This window comes from Pelophylax lessonae (assembly GCF_965119305.1).
Source record: "Pelophylax lessonae genome assembly, chromosome: 9".
NCBI classification, from domain to species: domain Eukaryota; kingdom Metazoa; phylum Chordata; class Amphibia; order Anura; family Ranidae; genus Pelophylax; species Pelophylax lessonae.
In genome coordinates, this window is record NC_138776.1 from 264,614,549 (window position 1) to 264,638,199 (window position 23,651).

At 45.4% G+C, this 23,651-nt stretch overlaps 3 protein-coding genes across 3 annotated transcripts in view; all 3 read right to left on the reverse strand.

The window, feature by feature from the left end:
• The window catches only part of LOC309564439 (uncharacterized protein), an 81,848-nt gene that overhangs the window by 57,298 nt on the left and 899 nt on the right, over positions 1–23,651 (reverse strand). The gene's annotated exons all lie outside the window — the stretch shown is intronic.
• LOC309563918 (uncharacterized protein) lies at positions 14–9,807 on the reverse strand (the record flags this gene model as incomplete). The annotated part of the gene is made up of 5 exons (XM_082268550.1): positions 14–25; positions 141–265; positions 3,877–4,021; positions 4,137–4,364; positions 9,745–9,807. The coding sequence occupies 5 exons, from the start codon at positions 9,805–9,807 to the stop codon at positions 14–16; spliced, it is 573 nt and encodes a 190-aa protein (XP_082124676.1).
• LOC309562664 (uncharacterized protein) lies at positions 19,149–20,984 on the reverse strand (the record flags this gene model as incomplete). Its single annotated transcript, XM_082266941.1, has 1 exon — positions 19,149–20,984. The coding sequence occupies one exon, from the start codon at positions 20,982–20,984 to the stop codon at positions 19,149–19,151; it is 1,836 nt and encodes a 611-aa protein (XP_082123067.1).

The window sequence follows — 23,651 nt, forward strand, 5'->3', positions numbered from 1 at the left end:
GGATCCAATGATCTCAGATGGATATCTGGAGTCATAGTACGGGATTTATGAGACAATTTCTTGGGATTAGAAGGATCTATTGATCTTAGATGGCCATGTGAAGTCATAGTATGGGGTTTATCAGGAGGATCAGAAGGAACCATTGATGATGTCAATGTTACTTTGGAAGAATATTGTCCAATGTCACTCTCTTTGGCTACAGAGCCACCTGAAGATGTATTAAAGCATCCCTCTGATGTATTTGAATTCCAAGAGTACTGTCCATCTGCCGAAAAACAATTTTTAATATAGGTTATGTTTGATTTTAAAATCCTTGTATTCAGAAGTCATGTCTATCATTCAACACTTTCTCAGAGCTCCATCATTGACGTGGGTACAATTATAACAGAAAAAGACAAAGATAAATCAGATCAGATGATACACCCGAACCATACTAGGTAACACGAGGACATTGTTAGGACGAAGAATAGTGATGGACCTTCCTTCACCCTCTAATTATTGCTACCTCTGTAGAGTTAGGCTTAGAATGTCATTGTCTTTACACCTGGAAGGCCAAGAAAACCCATCCCTTATATTGTGACTTTATTAAACTATACTTTGGAAATTGGATCCATAATTTATGCCTCTAGAAACCCTGAAGGTACTCCTTGGATTTTGGGTCCCTCTGTGTGGCTAGGCTGTGAAAAAAGTGTCACACATGTGTAATTTCCCTACTCTATGCTTATGGCGTATGTGAGAAACATCTTATTGAGAACTTTGTGTAAAAAAAAACTTGAATTTTCTTTCTGCATTTTCCAAAAACTTGTGGCACAATAAATAAAATCTTCAAAAGGCTCCCCATGCCTCTTAGAAAATACCTTGGGGTGTTTACTCTCCAAATTGTGATCATTTTGTGAGTATTTCTGCTGTCCTGGTGTTCCAAGGCCTCCAAGAATGTGATAGGTAGTCAAGAAATTAAATCCATAATGTATGCCTCTAGAAACCCTGAAGGTACTCTTTGGATTTTGGGCCCCTCTGTGTGGCTAGGCTATGAAAAAGTCTCACACATGTGGTATCTCCATACTCGGGAGGAGTAGCAGAATGTGTTTTGGGGCGTAATTCGAATTATGCCTAAATAATGCCAAAAATGTGGTCATTTTGTGGGTGTTTTTGTTGTCCTGATACGCCAGGGCCTCTAAGAATGTGATAGGTAGTCAGGAAATTAGATGCGTTGTTTACAGTGCCTTGAAAAAGTATTCACACCCCATGAGATTTTCCACATTTTGTCATGTTACAACCAAAAACGTAAATGTATTTTATTGGGATTTTATGTGATAGACCAGTGGAAAGAAAATTATAAATGATGCAAATAAATCTGTGAAAAGTGTGGCTGCATTTGTATTCACCCCCTGGAGTCAATACTTTGTAGAACCACCTTTCCCTGCAATTACAGGTGCAATTCTTTTTGGGGATGTCTCTACCAGCTTTGCACATCTAGAGAGGACATTTCTGCCCATTCTTCTTTGTAGAATATCTTGAGCTCTGTCAGATTGGACGGAGAGTGTCTGTGAACAGCAATTTTCAAGCCATGCTACAGATTCTCAATGTGATTTAGGTCTGGACTGTGACTGGGCCAGTCTAACTCATGAATAAGCTTTAATGTAAACCATTCCATTGTAACTCTGGCTGGATGTTTCGGGTAGTTGTCCTGCTGGAAAGTGAACCTCTGCCCCAGTCTCAAGTCTTTTGCAGGTTTTCTTCTAGGATTGCCCTGTATTTGTCTCCATCCATTTTCCCACCAACTCTGACCAGCTTCCATGTCCTTGCTGAAGAAAAGCATCCCCACAACATGAAGCTGCCACCACCATGTTTCACAGTGGGGATGGTGTGTTCAGGGTGATGTGCAGTGTTCCCCCCCACACATAGCGTTTTGCTTTTAGGCCAAAAAGTTCAATTTTGGTCTCATCTGAGCAAAGCTCCTTCTTCTACATGTTTGCTGTGTCCCCCACATGGCTTCTCGTAAACTGCAAACGGGACTTATGACTTTCTTTTTCTCACTCTTCCATAAAGGGCAGATTTGTGGAGCTCACGACTAATAGTTGTCCTGTGGACAGATTCTCCCACCTGAGCTGTGGATCTCTGCAGCTCCTCCAGAGTTCCCATGGGCCTCTTGGCTGCTTCTCTGATGAATGTTCTCCTTGCCCGACCTCTCAGTTTAGGTGGACGGCCATGTCTTGGTAGGGTTGCAGTTGTGCCATACTCTTTTCTATTTTCCCATGATGGATTGAACAGCGCTCCGTGAGCCCTTCAAAGCTTACAGAATTCCCATGGGCCTCTTGGCTACTTCTCTGGTGAATGCTCTCCTTGCCCGACCTCTCAGTTTAGGTGGACGGCCATGTCTTGGTAGGGTTGGAGTTGTGCCATACTCTTTCCATTTTCCCATGATGGATTGAACAGTGCTCTGTGAGCCCTTCAAAGCTTACAGAGTTCCCATGGGCCTCTTGGCTGCTTCTCTGATGAATGCTCTCCTTGCCCGGCCGGTCAGTTTCGGTGGACGGCCATGTCTTGGTAGGGTTGCAGTTGGGCCATACTCTTTCCATTTTCCGATGATGGATTGAACAGCGCTCCGTGAGATCTTCAAAGCTTACAGAGTTCCCATGGGCCTCTTGGCTGCTTCCCTGATAAATGCTCTTCTTGCCCGACTTCTCAGTTTAGGTGGACGGCCATGTCTTGGTAGGGGCTCGGCCGGACAGTTTAGGTGGACGGTCATGTCTTGGTAGGGGCTCGGCCGGACAGTTTAGGTGGACGGCCATGTCTTGGTAGGGTTGCCTGGCCGGTCAGTTTAGGTGGACGGCCAGACAGTTTAGGTGGATGGCCATGTCTTGGTAGGGTTGCCTGGCCGGTCAGTTTAGGTGGACAGCCATGTCTTGGTAGGGGCTTGGCCGGACAGTTTAGGTGGACAGCCATGTCTTGGTAGGGGCCCGGCCGGTCAGTTTAGGTGGACAGCCATGTCTTGGTAGGGGCCCGGCCGGTCAGTTTAGGTGGACAGCCATGTCTTGGTAGGGGCCCGGCCGGTCAGTTTAGGTGGACGGCCATGTCTTGGTAGGGTTGCAAGTGTGCCATACTCTTTCCATTTTCCGATGATGGATTGAACAGCGCTCCGTGAGATCTTCAAAGCTTGGGAGATTTTTTTATAACCTAACCCTGCTTTACACTTCTCCACAACTTTATCCCTGACCTGTCTGGTGTGTTTCTTGGCCTTCATATTGCGGTTTCTTCACAAAGGTTCTCCAACAAACCTCTGAGGGCTTCACAGAACAGCTGTATTTATACTGAGATTAAATGACACACAGGTGGATTCTATATACTAATTAGGTGACTTCTGAAGGCAATTGGTTCCACAAGATGTTAGTTCGAAGTATCAGAGTAAAGGGGGGTGAATACAAATGCCCCCCACACTTTTCATAGATTTATTTGTATCATTTTCCTTCCACTTCACAATTATGGCCACTTTGTGTCGGTCTATCACATAAAATCCCAATAAAATACATTTACGTTTTGGGTTGTAAGATGACAAAATGTGGAAAATTCCAAGGGGTGTGAATACTTTTTCAACGCACTGTATCAGCAATTGGGTGCTAACTGGTTCTCACGAAGCCTAGCTTTAGATTATAGCGACATTTGTGACACGACATTGCTTGAATTATTGAAGGCCACTTAGCCCTAATATAGATAAGCATAAGGTGATGTTTCCAAGAGAAACAGGAATCGCTAGTTTTCTGGTCAACCATTTATAACCAAGTCTCATTTTATCTGTGAAGGTCTCCCGATCCTCGATTGTATTTAAAATATCTTAAAGCCTTAAAAAAAAGTGAACAGTTTCTCCTCATTACTCACCTGAGCTGATGTACAGAGAAGGATCCTCCTCTTTGATTGTCACCATAACCACATCCTCCTTCATACATTGCTGGTCATCCATCATATACGTTTCGTCTTCTTCCTCCTTCTTCACCTCGACTTTTATATCAATCAGTTCCTCACCCTAGAAAAACACAAGGACCATCCTCAAAACAGGAGCACTAATACCGGGAGACCTCAGAGATGAGTATCTCATACAGTTTGGAATAATTAGTTGTAGATACTCCAACTCCACCTACCTGATGATGGTGAGGGATGGTGTGACCTTCCTGTGTGGAATACCGGGAATACAGAGGACGGGGACATCTCTCTGGTGGGTTCTTGTAGCTGGATGACTCCACCATGGTGTCCTGGAACAGATCTTTGTGTCTTTTTGGAAACTCTGCCTCCTCCATCATCTCATCCTCATCATCCTCCTCTTTCATCTCTTGTTTTACCTCAACTTTATAATCTCTCACGTTTCGAATCTTAATATATAATAAAAATTATAAAAAAAATGACATACATACATACATATATATATATATATACATATACATACACACATACATACATATATACTACATACATACATATATATATATATATATATATATATACACACACACACATACATACACATATATATATATATATATATATATAAAGGGTTCATACACATTTTCACCAATAAAATTCCATGACTTTTCCATGACTTCACGTAAATATTCATGACCTAAAGTTTCATGAAATGTCTATGTATACATGTTAAATAAGAAGAAAATCCATGTCACACCCAGCATATTTTTACTAAAATAAATGACAATCTTTGTAGTGTACAGTACCTCTGCAGTTAGGGTTTAGTTTCTGGATACAGCGCGACTCAAAATGGTCCCTTGTTTTACAGTGGATGAGATGGAAGCCCCGCTGCCGCAGCTGGGAGCCGGTGTCACTTCAGGTGCACGGGTGAAAAAGCCAGTGATCGGATTGGAAGCTGTCAAGCACGCAGCTGCAGACTGGTGCTTTGCACCTTTAGCGTGGCTAGACAGCGCTGCCTCTCCCATGGTCGAAATGTCAAACGTTTTATGACATACACTGTACATTTAGCGGACATGATACAGGAGAAGGTCAGAGGCTGCGGACATGATACAGGGCAAGGTCAGAGGCTGCAGACATGATACAGGAGATGGTCAGAGGCTGCGGACATGATACAGGAGGTAGTCAGAGGCTGCGGACATGATACAGGAGGTAGTCAGAGGCACATGATACAGGAGGTAGTCAGAGGCTGCGGACATGATACAGGAGGTAGTCAGAGGCTGCGGACATGATAGAAGATAGAAGAGCACAGGGGAAGCAGAGAGCACTGGAGGAGCTGAAGGGCAGGAGGGGGGGGGAGACTGGAGAGAATTAAGGGGGGGGGTTTGGAAAGCATTTCAGGGAGGTTGGAAGGCGCGTGGGGGGGGGGGGAGCATGGAAAACCAGGGGAATGGAGAGCACAGGGGGAGGACTGGAGAGCACTGTCTGTGGGGAGCTGGAAATCACTGAGGGGGGAGCCACGATGTGGGGGTTGTTTTTCAGGGGTTGGGCTTGCCTCTTAGTTCCAGTGAAGGGAACTCGTAAGGCGTTCCAACACATTTTGGACAATTTCATGCTCCCATCTTTGAGGGAGGAGTTTGGAGATGGTCCCATCCTGTTCCAACATGACTGCGCACCAGTGCACAAAGCAAGGTCCATAAAGACATGGATGAGCGAATTTGGGATGAAGGAACTTGACTGGCCTGCACAGAGTCCTGACCTCAACCAGATAGACCACCTTCGGGATAAATTTAAGCCGAGACTGCAAGCCAGGCCTTCAAATCCTGACCTCACAAATGTACTTCTGGAAGAATAGTCAAACATTCCCATAGACACTCCTAAACCTTGTGGACAGCCTTCCCAGAAGAGTTGAAGCTGTTATAGCTGCAAAGGGTGGGCCAACTCAATATTGAACCCTACGTACTAAGACTGGGGTGCCATTAAAGTCCATGTGCGTGTAAGGGTAGGCATCCCAATACTTTTGACAAGATAGATAGAATAGAATAGAATAGAATAGAATAGGATAGATAGATAGATAGATAGATAGATAGATAGATAGATAGATAGATAGATAGATAGATAGATAGATAGATAGATAGATAGATAGATAGATAGATAGATAGATAGATAGATAGATAGATAGATAGATAGATAGATAGATAGATAGATAGATAGATAGATAGATAGATAGATAGATAGAAAATAGGGGTTGCAGAACGCAACCAAAATCGGATGATCTTCCTTCAATCCGTAAGTATAATCATCACCGTCTCGGAATGTAAGAAATGATGGCAGACAATAAGCTTCGCCCCAATCAGATCTTCCTCTCGGATTATTCTGCAGCAAAATGCAAGGATTGAGTCTATGCTACTGGTTACACGGATGCAGCCCAACTGAATTCCTTGATTGGGTGGCAGGGGAGTTGCAATGGCGACCCAACCCCATGCTCCTCCTCTCCCTTACACAGGCCTCTCAGCGGCTTTAGGAGGAAAATTGAGGGGGATCGGTTCCTCTATATCCTCCGCTGCCCCCTCCTGTCCATGTGTATAGATGAGTTGCATGGGACCGGGTCGAAATTTCGACTCCTATAATTACGCCCCTGATAAATAGAATTTATCTTTCTCAGTTATGGAACTGGTTGGGCTTTAGGGCTGCTATTGCCTTGCAAACAGAAGAAGATGTTTGATTGTCTTCTCTTTCAACAATGTTCCAAATCTGAATTGCTTCCAGTTTAGAGATGATTTGTCTTTGTTCAGGTGTTCAGCACAAATCTAACCCATTGTCCACTGGAGGGGAAATGTCCCTATACGCACTTAAGCCTTTCTATAGGTCTTTCGAAATCAACACTTCAAGGACCTTTACATTCGAGACTTGTGACCACCCGTGATTTGGAGTTTATGTGAGGTTCATCGGTGTATTTCCATGATATTCATCTCATCTCAGAAAACCTTAACTTACCTGATGATGGTGGGGGATGGTGTGATCTTCCGGTGTGGAATCCCGGGAATACAGAGGACGGGGACATCTCTCTGGTGGGTTCCCATTACTGGATCCATCTGTAGGAAACACACACACTGACTGAATACATTGTTTCTATGTGTTTATCAGATGATGGGGGATCTAGGTGGATCCTCCGTACTGCTCTCTCCTTTACAATAAAGTCTCCTCTTACCCGGTGATGTGAGGGGCGGCTGATTCTCCATCATGACGTCCTTGTAGAGATCCTTGTGTCCATCTAAAGGTGGATCATGGGGCTGGCAGCTGGTTTTCAACTACCAAGATTTCCTCTTCACATTTATTCTGTGCAAAATTAAATCATCACTAAATACATTTCCAGAATCCTTACATCCTCAGTCAGGTCTGTGTTATAATAATAGAGATAAGAGTGATGTCATGTGACTTCCCAGAATCCTCCTCACCTCTCCGGTCAGGTCTGTGTTTTATTAACCGGTTGCCGACTGCCGCAAGTACATGTACTGCGGCGGTCAGCCCCGGCCAGGCAAAGTGACGTATGGGTACGTCACTTGCCTGTCACTTGCTTGTGAGCCAATAGCGGGCGAACGCGCGCCCGCGCCCTGGCTCGTTCCCTGGGAAGTCCGTGCATGTGACTGGCGGACCCGATGTCCGCCAGTCACTCGCGATCGTCCTCCGTGAAGGGAGAAAGGCAGGCGGCTGATGTAAACAAGCCGCCTGTCATTCTCCCCTGTGTAGGAATGTAGGACCGTTGATCACTGTTCCTACACCTCAAGCCACATCCAATCACAGTAAGGAAGACGCCCCTAGGGACACACTTAACCCCTCCCTCTCAAAAAAGTTAACCCCTTCACTGCCAGTATAATTTTACAGTAACAGTGCATATGTATAGCACTGATTACTGTAGTAATGTCACTGGTAACCCCAAAAGTGTCAAAATGTCAGTCAGGGGTTCGATCTGTCCGCCGCAATGTCGCAGTCCTGCAAAAAAAAAAATAAAAAAAAAAAATCGCAGATTGCCGCCATTACTCGATAAAAAATAAAAATACACCAAAAATGACAAAAATCTTTCCCTTAGTTAGTAAACGCAATAACTTTTGCGCAAACCAATAAAAATACGCTTTTTGCAATTTTTTTTACCAAACATAGGTAGCAGAAAACAAATTGGCCAAAAATGTTAAAAAATTTTGATTTTTACATTTTTTTTTGGGGAATTTTATATAAAAAAATGTGAAAAATATTGTTATTTTTGCAAAATTGACGCTTTTTTTTTGGTTATAGCGCATGATCAAAAAATCGCACAGGTGATCAAATACCACCAAAAGAAAGCTCTGTTTGTGGGAAAAAAGGACGTCAATTTCGTTTAGGTACAGCGTCGCACGACCGCGCAATTGTCCGCTAAATTAACGCAGTGCCGAATCGCAAAATATGGCCTGGTCAGGAATGGGGTAAAATCTTCCGGTCTTAAAGCGGTTAAAAATACGCTCATTGAGAATTGTTTTGTCAAAGACATGTAGCTAAGTACATTTTGGCCGAAATATATGACAAAAATTGAATATATTGGATATTTTTTTAACTGTCAAAGTAGAAAAATATTTTTATTTTTTCAAAATTGTCGCATTTTTTTTATTAATATCGCAAAAAATGAAAATCGCAGAGGTGATCAAATACCACCAAAAGAAAGCTCTGTTTGTGGGGAAAAAAGGACGCCAAATTCGTTTCGGTACAGCGTCGCACGACCGCGCAATTGTCCGTTAAAGTCACGCAGTGCCGAATCGCAAAAAAAACCCTGGTCAGGAAGGGGGTAATATCTTCCGGGGCTTAAGGGGTTAATAGAGATAAGAGTGGTGTCATGTGACCTCCCAGAATCCTCCTCACCTCTCCGGTCAGGTCTGTGTTTTTATTAATAGAGTTAAGAGTGATGTCATGTGACCTCCCAGAATCCTCCTCACCTCTCCGGTCAGGTCTGTGTTTTATAAATAGAGATAAGAGTGATGTCATGTGACTTCCCAGAATCCTCCTCACCTCTCCGGTCAGGTCTGTGTATTATTAATAGAGATAAGAGTGATGTCATGTGACCTCCCAGAATCCTCCTCACCTACCTGGCCAGGTTTAATATCCTTCAACTGCATTTGTCTGCCCCATATGGACACCATATTAAAGTATGCAGTAAGCAGATATGGATTTGTATTTAGAGTAGAGTTGGGACTGGCCAGAGAGGAAAACTCCAATGCAGTTAATCAGCTTGAACACGTATTGCAAGAATTCGAAAATTCCCAACATATAGAAATATGTAAGAGTGTATAGCATTCATCTAGAATTTCCGCAATACTAATACTATTTCTTTAATTTGACAGTGTTCCTTATCTACGTGGTCATGTGATTTGGATAAATGGTTCTATATTTAGGATGTATCCGGTCTATAAACCAGAGGCTCTGGATGGACAGTTGGATAAATGGTTCCATATTTAGGATGTATCCGGTCTATAAACCAGAGGCTCTGGATGGACAGTTGGATAAATGGTTCTATATTTAGGATGTATCCGGTCTATAAACCAGAGGCTCTGGATGGACAGTTGGATAAATGGTTCTATATTTAGGATGTATCCAGTCTACAAACCAGAGGCTCTGGATAGACAGTTGGATAAATGGATCTATATTTAGGATGTATCCGGTCTATAAACCAGAGGCTCTGGATGGACAGTTGGATAAATGGTTCTATATTTAGGATGTATCCGGACAGTAAATATAAAATAATATCTGATTACCTCCTCGGTGTAATCCAGCGATGTTTCCTCTCACAGATCTTCCTCTATTTACCTTATAGAACTCCTTTGTCATTTCCTGTCTGAGCATTCCATGTGCAGTAAGTGATATCGCCATCTTGTGGTGACTTTAATAACTGCACCCTACGCTACCTTTTAATATTTTCCCCTCTGTCCTGTAGCTCAATCTTCGATTATATTGCATAGATTATGACACACGCATATTATACTTCAGATAAAACCGAATCAATAAAATAATATGTTATCTCAATTTTATGCTGATGTTTTTTTGCTCTAGAGCATTTTTTTATGTGCATAAATTTTTAAATCTACGTTTTGGGCTGGAAATATATTTAATTACCCCATATTATTACAACATATGTTTTCTGTAAGCAGTGGCACTCCAGTAGTACAGTAGTGGTAGTTGCATTTTTTTTATGATAGCCCATGGTCCTTCCATATGGTGTACAGTATCTCCTCCCCATTTGTTGGGAACATGACGTTATATTGAGGAATGGAGATGGACCTTTCATATGGTGTACAGTATCTCCTCCTCATTTGTTGGGAACGTGACGTTATATTGAGGAATGGAGATGGACCTTTCATATGATGTACAGTATCTCCTCCTCATTTGTTAGGAACATGACGTTATATTGAGGAATGGAGATGGACCTTTCATATGGTGTACAGTATCTCCTCCTCATTTGTTGGGAACATGACGTTATATTGGGGAATGGAGATGGACCTTTCATATGGTGTACAGTATCTCCCCCTCATTTGTTGGGAGCATGACGTTATATTGAGGAATGGAGATGGACCTTTCATATGGTGTACAGTATCTCCTCCTCATTTGTTGGGAACATGACGTTATATTGGGGAATGGAGATGGACCTTTCATATATGTTATACAGTTTCTCCTCCCCATTTGTTGGGAACATGACGTTATATTGAGGAATAGAGATGGACCTTTCATATGGTGTACAGTATCTCCTCCTCATTTGTTGGGAACATGACGTTATATTGAGGAATGGAGATGGTCCTTCCATATGGTGTACAGTATCTCCTCCTCATTGGTTGGGAACATGACGTTATATTGAGGAATGGAGATGGACCTTTCATATGGTGTATAGTATCTCCTCCTCATTTGTTGGGAACATAACGTTATATTGAGGAATGGAGATGGACCTTTCATATGGTGTACAGTATCTCCTCCTCATTTGTTGGGAACATGACGTTATATTGAGGAATGGAGATGGTCCTTTCATATGGTGTACAGTATCTCCTCCTCATTTGTTGGGAACATGACGTTATATTGAGGAATGGAGATGGACCTTTCATATGGTGTACAGTTTCTCCTCCCCATTTGTTGGGAACATGACGTTATATTGAGGAATAGAGATGGACCTTTCATATGGTGTATAGTATCTCCTCCTTATTTGTTAGCAACATGGTCACCTTTCCAATCCAAGACAGAGGATTGTGGGTACTGGCCATACACTGAGTGAATCTCTTTCTTGCAACTATAAGTTGCAGAAAATATTTACCTGATTCTCCCATCAACACAGATAGTGTTAGTGTGTGAATCCCTCCTGCTGAGCCATTGTCTTCTGCCAGTGGGGGAAGCCAGGAGAAAACAGTGATTATGCTAGCGGCTATAGCATAACTTAGGGATAATTGAAGGTAGAATCCAGCATACTGGTTGTACCCAAGTTGATCGATCAATCAACTTGGTACATTCAGCCTGCCCGTACTGCCCATACACAGTTCAAATTTCTGCTGATTCCTGCTAAACCAGCTTGGATTTGAATTGTGTATGGCCTGCCTAAGACAGGGTAAGATTCAGGACATGCCTCATGCTTGGGGATGCCTAAACTTTATCCAATACACCAGGGCACAGGTCTTTCTCAGCATTATTCCTGACTAAAGCCCCGTACACACGCACAGATTGTTGGCCGTAAATTGTCGGCCAACGTCTGATTGGCCGATTTGCGGCTTGTTAGTATGATGCTTCCAACAACCAACTGCGACTTTTCGGCCGAAAAAAATCTGGTGTGCAGGCTATAAAATTTTTGTTGGCCAACAACAGAACGGCCGATTGTTCCGTCAGTCAGTACAGATTTCGGCAGACAAAAATCAGTTGAGCAAGACTGGGCATGCTCAGAGAAGAAAAAACACACGGAAAGTCAACCAGAACATGACATCACTTCTGAAGTTGGTTTTTGTTGGCCAACAAAAGTCCAGTGCAAGTCTAGAGCACATTTCAACCAACAAACAACACTGGACAAAAGACGGCCGATCGGTCGGCCAACAATCTGTGCGTGTGTACGGGGCTTAACAGGAACTTTGCTGTTCACTGTCCGGTTCTTTTCAGTCATTACTGGATACATCCTGAGGATACTGATCAATACTATCTATATTGGTTTTAGTGGCTTCTAGAGGGGAAAAAGCCAAGCCTGGACCGGAACCCTAATAGCCCCAGGTAAAAAGGTTGCCGCTGGCCATTGGGAACCACCCAGCTTTGTGCTCTAGAGCAGTGTTCCTCAACCAGGGTTCCGTGGAAGCCTAGGGTTCCTCCAGTGGTTACTATGGGTCCCTTGAGCAATGGGCAGTTTCTGCCTCTCAGATAAGTTCCCTACTGACACCATTGATCCTATTAGCTATCTGGAAGAAGGTAATTCTTCCCAATGTCCTAAAGTGTAAGAAGTATTCATCCCACCGACCATCACACTAATGTATCATGAGTTGTAAATATAGTCATTTTTAGCAGGGGTCCCTGAGACCTGAAAATTATTTCAAGGGTTCCTTTACGTTGAGAAGGTTGAGAAAGGCTGTTCTACGCAGATGGTATTGAAGGTCTGTTCCACAGATGTGAGAAGTGTGTAACCATAGGAGGTGGATATGTGGAGAAGGAAGAGTTAGTGGACTAAACTTCAGATCCCTAGAGCAGTGTTTCTCAACCAGGGTTCCGTGCAAGCCTAGGGTTCCTCCAGAGGTTGCTAGGGGTTCCTTGAACAATGGGCAGTTTCTGCCTCTCAGATACGTTTCCCCTGACACCATTGATCTTTTTGGCTATCTGGAAGAAGGTAACTCTTCCCATACTTCTACGCCAGTGGTTTTCAACCAGGGTTCCGTGGAAGCCTAGGGTTCCTCCAGAGGTTGCTAGGGGTTCCTTGAGCAATGGGCAATTTCTGCCTCTCAGAGAAGTTCCCACTGACACCATTGATCCCATTAGCTATCTGGAAGAAGGTAATTCTTCCCAATGTCCACAACTGTAAGGAGCATTCATCCCACCGACCATCACACTAATGTATCATGAGTTGTAAATATAGTCATTTTTAGCAGGGGTTCCCTGAGACCTGAAAATTATTTCAAGGGTTCCTCCGTGTTGAAAAGGTTGAGAAAGGCTGTTCTACGCAGATGGTATTAAAGGTCTGTTCCACAGATGTGAGAAGTGTGTAACCATAGGAGGTGGATATGTAGAGAAGGAAGAGTTAGTGGACTAAATTTCAGATCCCTAGAGCAGTGTTTCTCAACCAGGGTTTCCGTGGAAGCCTAGGGTTCCTCCAGAGGTTGCTAGGGGTTCCTTGAGCAATGGGCAATTTCTGCCTCTCAGAGAAGTTCCCACTGACACCATTGTCCCTTTTAGCTATCTGGAAGAAGGAAATTCTTCCCAATGTCCACAAGTGTAAGGAGCATTCATCCCACCGACCATCACCAGAGCTGGCCCTACCATGGGTCCCGCTGGGTCCATTGAACCCAGGCAGCACTTTGAGAGGGGCAGCAAACTGACGGCCAAGATTTTTTTTCCAGCAGTTTTGTGTGTGACAACTGCCCCCCTGGGCCGCTCCAATGCCACCCTGCTGCCTTCAACACACAGGCAGGAGGGTGCTCACACACAGTCTAACCCCGGCTGGTAAACATCTGAGCGCACATGAAGAGCTCAGGTGTGTGTACTGCCGGGGCGGGGAACCAACAGGAGAACAAAGATCCCTTTCCCACCGGCTCTGCCAGCAGCCGATGTTCGGGCACAGCTTGCATTTCTATTGGGTGGAACTGGAGGAGTGGATGCGGCTGGCCTCGTGCCCGGCCCACCTGCTCACGCCCTTTGATGGGCATGATTTTTTTTTTTTTTTGGGGTGGGGGGGGCATCATTTGATTCTTGGACTCAGGCAGCACAATGTCTCGGGCCAGCCCTGACCATCACACTAATATATCATGAGTTGTAAATATAGTCATTTTTAGAAGGGGCTCCCTGAGACCTGAAAACTATTTCAAGGGTTCCTCCGTGTTGAAAGGGTTGAGAAAGGCTGCCCCAGAAGGTAAAAAAATGTATATGTGCTGCCCTGCTACGTAACACCACCATATTGTGATGTAGAACTACTCCAGCCCTCCAGCCTACGTCGTGTTTCATCATTCTGCTGGCTTCCTCGGAGTCCATTCTTCTATTAGGTTACATCAAAGATTACGCACACAGATTATACCTCTCGCCAAATCCAGACAATCAGAAAAATTAAATAAAAAACATCAATTTGATATCATTTTATTATTTATAAAGGTTAAAATACATAATGAAGAACAAACTAAAAAGTGAAATACAACATATGAGGCTGAATTCACAAAACCTTAATACAAGTAGAAGGAGCGTTATTTTAGTCACGTGACTGTAATCTTCAAATCCCAGTAGAATTTTTTATGGATACATGTTTTATGTCATTGCTAGCTAAGAATTAAAGACCTGACAAACATTTCCACTCTTTAGAGAACAGAGCCTTCCGGACAGGCTCGGTACCTACACCAATCCCCCACCATCTTCCTTTCTCTGTGATCCTTCTGCAATTACCACCATCATTGTGAGGGAAAAAATCCAATCACAACTGTCTAAACATCTATCAATTCATCCTATTGGACTTTGCTGGCTGCTTTTCTACGTATAGTACTTCAATTCATATAACTCCACCCACCTTATTGCTACAATTCCTATGAGCATACATACTGTAAGGAACGCACAGTGACATCCCGGGGGCGTACGAGAAGGCGCATGCGTGAATTCATTCATTCCCGATTAATGGCGAACTTACGTTCGCCAATGCGCATGCGCGAACGCGCACACGCAATAGCGTCACGATTTGGCGCCATACCTGGCCTATATAAAGGCAACTGACACACTTGTTCCTTGCTGTCTTGTCTGCAGCTTTACCTGTACTCCTGATCCTGAACCTGCTGTATCCTGTTGACTTCCTGATTGACCTCCCAGCTTCTCCACTACTTTGTCTGCTTGCTGCCCACCCTGACCTCGGCTTGTTCCTGTGACCACTCTCCTGCCTTATCCTTATCGGCTTATCTGCTTCTGGACTTGTTCACCTCCTGGTGGGGCGACCCTGGGGACCGAGACCTGGTGTACAGCACACAGCAAAATCCATCCTCACCATCAGAGGCTGTGGTGAAGACCAGTTGTCTTCCTGATTGACCTCCCGGCTTGTCCATTACTTCGTCTGCTGCTGCCCGCCCTGACCTTGGCTCGTTCCTTTGACCACTCTCCTGCCTTATCCTTGTCAGCTTATCTGCTTCCGGTTCTGGACTTGTTCACCTCCTGGTGGGGTGACCCTGGGGACCGCGACCTGGTGTTCAGCACACAGCAAAATCCATCCTCACCATCAGAGGCTGTGGTGAAGACCTGTTGTCTTCCTGATTGACCTCCCGGCTTGTCCATTACTTCGTCTGCTGCTGCCCGCCCTGACCTTGGCTCGTTCCTTTGACCACTCTCCTGCCTTATCCTTGTCAGCTTATCTGCTTCCGGTTCTGGACTTGTTCACCTCCTGGTGGGGTGACCCTGGGGACCGCGACCTGGTGTTCAGCACACAGCAAAATCCATCCTCACCATCAGAGGCTGTGGTGAAGACCTGTTGTCTTCCTGATTGACCTCCCAGCTTGTCCATTACTTCGTCTGCTTGCTGCCCGCCCTGACCTTGGCTTGTTCCTGTGACCACTCTCCTGCCTTATCCTTGTCGGCTTATCTGCTTCCGGTTCTGGACTTGTTCCTCTCCTGGTGGGGTGACCCTGGGGACCGCGACCTGGTGTACAGCACACAGCAAAATCCATCCTCACCATCAGAGGCTCTGGTGAAGACCTGCTGTCACTTAGACTCTACACCTCGGGCTATCCCGTGTCTACCACCAGTGTGTGATCCGTCCGTGTTCCTGTTTTACCGGATCCTGCTAGGCTACCTCTGCACGTCAGGCTCAACCACCAGCACCATTACACATACTACACTTCTAAAAACATTGTTTTTCACTTAGCCCCCAATTTACCCTGATGCGATTGTGCTGCTTAGTCCATTCTTAGCCCCCCCCCCCACCCCCTTTGAAAATCTGAGGGTCATAGGGCTATAGTTGTTCCTTGGTATGCCTACATTATATCCTTGAGTTCAGGGGGCTACCACTCTACCATTATTACAAGGGGCTACCACTCTGCATGCTGTAAATTGATTTTTTTAGTATGCAAAATGAAAAAAAAAAAAAGAATGGGGATACCGCAAAGTTGAAGGAGGGGACTATGATACGCACATTCCACCATTGGGAGTCTCCAAGAAACAGAAAAAGCCAACAGAAGACTCTACCTTTAAATAAAACATGGCTTTTGGCAGTGTGAACCCATACAAGAGCTACGGTGAGGCTCCATGCTCTAGTAGGTCCTCATCTGCTGTCAGTCGCTGAGAGTGCAGGGAGGGAACGAGCTTGTATCCGCTCCGTAGAAATCAATGAGAAGAAAAGTAAAGTCCCAAAAGTCACACAAAACCCCTTTGTGAAGAGAAGAAGTAGCCTCAGCTTAGACTCAATCCAGGGCACATTCCTGACCTGCTTCACCCTGTCCACAGGGGGGGGACGAAATGCGTCGGGACGTGGCCCGGATGGAGTCTAGGATGAGGCTGCTCCTACTTTTCACTTAAGGGTTTTGTGTGATATGCGGCTTTCGGGACTTTCCTTTTCTTCTCATTGATGACTTTTGGCACTTTTTTTTCCTCTGGTTTTTCTATGGACTAAACAGTTCCACCCATGATCATACATTTGTCAAGAGTCAGCAGGTGTGGTCCCTATGATTAGACCTAGGTTTTCTTTGTAGGTCTTTATTTTCCTTTTCCAAGACATGCAGAAAAAAATACACAAGTTAAAACAGTATACAGGCTGGTCTTAGACCTTGTGTGTGAGTCAGGGTAAGGTAAAATATACATACATATCCAACGTTGGTTCCGTCCACTAAATTAAACTTATTCTGTCACATGAGATCACAACCAATATGTAAGAGGGTCGTATCCTAGGCCAGCCTTTCTTAGCCAGTGTGCCGCGGCACACTGGTGTGCCGCCAGAGGTTCTAAGGTGTGCCACAGGATCATGGGAGAGAAGGGCTATCAGATGAGCCCCATCTCCCGATCCCCTGGCAAACTGTACATCAGCACTGATAAAGAGCTTGGTCAGCCTCAAAAGTGAAAGTAAAAAAGTAAAGGGGGGGGGGGGGTGTGCTGTGCTCTCTGCTTAACCCTATAGTGCCAAGAATTTATGGCGTGATTTTGCGCGTGTTCCGCGACACACAGTAACGTGACTCAAGCCATGGACAGGGGTGCCTCAAGACTGAAAATGCTTTTCAAGGGCCATCTGATAGTGATCACCATGTCCTAGGCGATAGTGATCACCATGTCCTAGACGATAGCGATCACCATATCCTAGGCCATAGTGATCACCATATCCTATTCCATAGTGATCACCATATTCTAGGCCATAGTGATCACCATATTCTAGGCGATAGTGATCACCATATCCTAGGCGATAGGGATCACCATATCCTAGGCCATAGTGATCACCATATCCTAGGCCATAGTGATCACCATATTCTAGGCCATAGTGATCACCATATTCTAGGCGATAGTGATCACCATATCCTAGGCGATAGGGATCACCATATCCTAGGCCATAGTGATCACCATATCCTAGGCCATAGTGATCACCATATCCTAGGCGATAGGGATCACCATGTCCTAGGCGATAGCGATCACTATATCCTAGGCGATAGTGATCACCATATCCTAGGCCATAGTGATCATCATATCCTAGGCGATAGCGATCACCGTGTCTTAGGCGATAGGGATCACCATATCCTAGGCGATAGGGATCACCATATCCTAGGCCATAGTGATCACCATATCCTAGGCAATAGGGATCACCATGTCCTAGGCGATAGCGATCACCATATCCTAGGCGATAGTGATCACCATATCCTAGGCCATAGTGATCATCATATCCTAGGCGATAGCGATCACCGTGTCTTAGGCGATAGGGATCACCATATCCTAGGCGATAGGGATCACCATGTCCTAGGCGATAGGGATCACCATGTCCTAGGCGATAGGGATCACCATGTCCTAGGCGATAGCGATCACCATATCCTAGGCGATAGTGATCACCATATCCTAGGCCATAGTGATCATCATATCCTAGGCAATAGCGATCACCGTGTCTTAGGCGATAGGGATCACCATATCCTAGGCGATAGGGATCACCATGTCCTAGGCGATAGGGATCACCATATCCTAGGCGATAGGGATCACCATATCCTAGGCGATAGGGATCACCATATCCTAGGCGATAGGGATCACCATATCCTAGGCGATAGGGATCACCATATCCTAGGCGATAGTTTTCACCATATCCTAGGCGATAGTGAGCACCATATCCTAGGCGATAGTGATCCCCATATCCTAGGCAATAGGGATCACCATATCCTAGGCGATAGGGATCACCATATCCTAGGCGATAGTGATCACCAGCCTCTACAGTCTTTATCCAAACTTTATAGGTGTCCTGTATAGTCTGGGTAGGTAACAGACAAATGACAAAGAGATAAAGAAAAAGGGAAGTCTTTTAAGCCTCTTGGTACTTTCTTAGGGACTCGGGGCAACTCAGCTTTTGATAGGAGGCCAAAACATTGTGAAAGGGAGACAGAAACGAGCAGGTAGGAAGGAGAGACGGAGGGGACCAGAGGAAGGGTGTGTGTGCTACTGAGGAAGCAGTCAATTGTATTTTCTTCGGAGGACTAATAGGGTGCAGCAGAGGAAACGTATATTAAGGGGTCCATTGTTCAGAGGTTTATGCTTGGGATCCCATTATAGCCTTGTACTCCTGGGAACAGGTGAATTCGATCCGATACAACAAAGTTCTATAGAAGTGTTCCTCCTTGCCATTTGCCGATACCAAGACTCCCTCCAACTGTTTAGTTTAATTGATTTTAGCAAACTATAGGCTGATGGGGGGGGATGCTCTCTGAATAGTGAAATACATGCATTCAGTAGGTGGAGCAGCATAGAGAGTTGGTAATATTTCGAAGACATGTGTGCCAAGTGGACCAGAAAAGCTCCGGCATTCGAATGTCCGTCAGCCTGAATATTCAGTGTTCGATTCGAGATTAGACTTACGTTATCTGTAAAACATTTACTTCAGTCTGAAAGCTGTGTCTTGCGATGTGTTTAAGGAGAGCCTGTTTCGCTGCGAAACATTTCCCGCACTCAGTACATAAATAGGGACGCTCACCGGCGTGACGTCTCTGGTGAGCATCACGATGGCCTTTCTGAGCGAAAGATTTCCCACACTCGGAACACGAATAAGGACGCTCGCCTGAGTGAATTCTCTGGTGTAGAAGAAGCTGCTCATTTGAGAAAAAACCTTTCCCACACTCGGAACATGAATAAGGGCGCTCCTCACTGTGATTCCTTTGGTGTTTACGAAGGTTTGTCTGGTCAGAAAAACATTTCCCGCACTCTAAACAGGAAAAGGGACGCTCTCCCGTATGAACTCTCTGGTGTTTATGAAAGTTTCCTCGGTCAGAAAAACATTTTCCACACTGTGAACAGGAATAGGGGCGCTCCCCTGTATGACGTCGCTGGTGCGTAAGAAGGGTTCCTTTCTTAGAAAAACATTTCCCGCAATCTGAACACGAATAGGGGCGCTCGCCGCTGTGACTTCTTTGGTGTTTCAGAAGGTATCCTTTGTCAGGAAAACATTTCCCGCACTCTGAACAGGAAAAGGGGCGCTCACCCGTGTGAATTCTCTGGTGTGTATTAAGGGAACCTTTACCGAAAAAACATTTCCCGCACTCTAAACAGGAAAAGCGACGCTCACCCGTATGAAACCTCTGGTGTGCAAGAAGGGTTCCTTTCCTAGGAAAACATTTCCCGCATTCCGGACATGAGTAGGGACGCTCACCAGTGTGACTTCTTTGGTGTTTACGAAGGCATCCTTGTTGGCGATAACATTTCCCGCACTCTGAACAGCAAAAGGGGCGCTCGCCGGTGTGAGTTCTCTGATGCGAAACAAGGTTTTTTTTCCCAGGAAAACATTTTCCGCACTCTGAACAGCAAAAGGGACGCTCACCCGTGTGAACTCTCTGGTGTAGAACAAGGCTTTCTTTCTTAGAATAACATTTTCCGCACTCCGAACACGAATGAGGACGCTCACCCTTGTGAGTTTTCAGGTGTCCTAGAAGTCCTTTTCTCTTAGCGAATGTTTTCCCACACAACAAACATGACAAGGAGCTCCCTCCTGTGTGAGCTCCCACATGGCTTGAAGAGGAGTTATGGGGATTCGATGGATCTGTTGATCTATCAGCACCGTGAGAACTTAGATGGTCATTTAAAGTCATAGTATGGGATTTATCATAAGAAGCCTCAGGATTAGAAGGATCCATTGATCTTAGGTGGACATCTGAAGTCATAGTATGGGGTTTTTCAGAAGATTCCTCGGGATTAGAAGGGTCTATTAATCTTAGTTTGACATTTGAGGTCATAGTATGGGATTTATCATAAGAAGCCTCAGGATTAGAAGGATCCATTGATCTTAGGTGGCCATCTGAAGTCCTAGTATGGGATTTATTAGAGGATGCCTCAGAATTACAAGGATTCGTTGATCTTAGATGAACATCTGAGGTCATAGTATGGGATTTATCAGAAGATTTCCAGGAATTAGAAGGATCCATTAATCTTAGATGGACATCTGAAGTCATAGTATGGGATATATCAGAAGATTCCTCAGGATTAGAAGGACCCATTGATCTTAGATGGACATCTGAAGTCATAGTATGGGATTTATCAGAAGATTTCTCAGGATTAGAAGGACCCATAGATCCTAGGTGGACATCTGAGGTCATAGTATGAGATTTATCAGAAGATTTCCAGAAATTCGAAGGATCCATTGATCTTAGGTGGACATCTGGAGTCATAGTATGGGATTTCTCAGGATTAGAAGGATCCATTGATGTTGCCATCCAGTAAAATGTTACTTTTGGGGACCGTTGTGCAATCTCATTATCTCTCATTTTCCGTCTCTCTGATGCATTTAAGTTGCATAAATACTGTCCATCTGCTGAAAAACAATTTTTAAATATATGTTATGTTCGTATTTTTTGTAGAAGTCATGTCTGTCATTCAACACTTTCCCAGAGCTCTGCCATAGAATTGGGGACAATTATAACAGAAAACAAAGAATATGAACCAGATCAGATGATACCCCCAAACCATGCTAGGTAACAGAAGGTGTGAATTGAGGACATTGTTATAATGAAGAATAGTGACAACATACTGAAGAACGAGGATATACAGAAGGCGGGGGGGGGGGGGGTCTCAAGTACGTGAGCATGTTATAGGAGATGGTCAGAGTTCCTAAACATGAACATGCTGTAAAAAGAAAAGAGAGGAAAGTTCTGTGTTTACTATGCTTCAGCCTCTGTACAGAGACTTCCTTTCCATTTATCTGCAGTGCAGCTGAGGCTGCAGAGAGAGGGAATGAGGACTCTGTACTTTCAGTCCCTTTCTCTGTTTAAAAAAAAAAGAGACATCAGAGGTCTTTGTAGATCCTTGAAGTTTCTCCAAATACTGGGGGACAGAATTACTTTGGGGGGGGGGATTATACAGGGGGGGCAGACTGACCTGGGGGGATTATACTAGGGGACAAATTGACCAGAGAGGAAGGGGGAAAGATTATTCTGGGGGACAGACTGACCTGGGGGGGGGGGGTGTACTGGGCAACAGACTGACCTGGCATGGTTTATACTATGGACACATTAACCTGGGGGGTGGGTTTTAAGGGGTGACAGACTGACTTGGGAAGTTTATACTGGGGGACATATTGGCCTGCGGGGGTGAGGGAAGGACTATACTGGGGGATAGACTGCCCTGGGGGGGTGTACCTGAGGGACAGATTGACCTTGGGGTCAGAATGAACTGGAGGGGATTATCCTGGGGGACAGATTGACTTGGAGATGGGGGGGGGGGTTGTACTGGGGAACAGACTGACCTGGGGGGGTTGTACTGGGGACAGACTGACCTGGGGGGGATGTACTGGGAGAAACAGTGACCTTGGAGGAATTCTACTGGGGGACATATTGATCTTGGGGGAGAGGAAAGGATTATACTGGGGAATAGACTGACCTGGGAAGGAATTCGGAGGGACAGACTGACCAGGGGGGGGGGGGAATTATAGTTTGGGTCAGGATGACCTGGAGGGGATTATGCTGGGGGACAGATTGACTTGGTGGGGGAGATTGCACTGGGGAACAGACTGACCTGGAGAGATCATACTGGAGGACAGATTGACCAGGGGGGTGGGGTTATACTGGGGGACAGACTGGCCTGGGAGGGATTATACTGGGGGACAAATTGACCTGGGGGGAGAAGAAAGGATAATACTAAGGACTAGACTGTCCTGGGTGGGATTTAGGGGGGACAGACGGACCTGGGGGGAGATTATAGTGGTGGTCAGAATGACCTAGAGGGGATTATACTTGGGGGACAGATTGACTTGGAGGGGGGGAGATTGTACTCGGTAACAGACTGACCTGGAGAGATTATACTGGGGGATAGACTGACCCGGGGGATGTACTGGGAGACAGACTGACCTCGGAGGGATTATACTGGGGGACAGATTGACCTGGGGGGAGAGTAAAAGATTATACTCGGGAATAGACTGCCCTGGGAGGGATTTAGGGGGGACAGAGGGACCTGGAGGACCTGGGGGAGATTATAGTGAGGGTCAGAATGACCTGGAGGGGATTATACTGGGGAACAGATTGACTTGGATTGGGAGGGGATTGTAACTGGGAACAGACTGCCCTCGGAGGGATTATACTGGGGGACAGACTGACCTTGGGGGAGAGGAAAGGATTATACTGGGGAATAGACTGCAGTGGGAGGGATTTATGGGGGACAGACTGACCTGGGGGAGATTATACTGGAGGACACATTGACCTTGGGGGTAAGAATTGTACTGGAGAACAGAGTGATCTAGAGAGATTATACTGTGGGGGCAGATTGACCTGGGCGGAGGGGGGGAAGGATTATACTGGGGGATAGACTGACCTGGGGGATATAATAGGGGACAGATTGACTTGGGGGGGATTATACTGGGGGACAGATTGACCGGGGGGAGAGGAAGGATTATATTGGGGGACAGACTGACCTGGGGGGAGGTGTTGGGAGTACAGACAGACCTGGGAATTACACTTCTACTTGTGGCGCTTTTCTACTGCATGGAACCGAACGGTACGGCGCGCTTTTGTGCTTTTCCACTGCATGGTACCGCATGGTACGGTGTTGGACGGTTCGGTTCGGTACGGCACGGCGGTGCTTTTCCACTACATGGAACCGAACGGTACGGCTCGCTTAAACAGTACCCCCTCAGTTGTGGTTCCAAGAGGGCCGTACCGGTACCATATCCCACAATCCATTGCATACAGCCTTGACTGTTTGTCACTACTAGCCACTGATTGGTCAGAGAATCGTTGTTATCCCACTCACTTACTATTCGTGGAAAAGCAAACCGTACCGAACCGTTCCAACACCGTACCATGCGGTTCCATGCAGTGGAAAACCAAACCGAGCCAAGCAGGGCCGAGTGGAGCCGAGCCGGTACTTGCAGTGGAAAA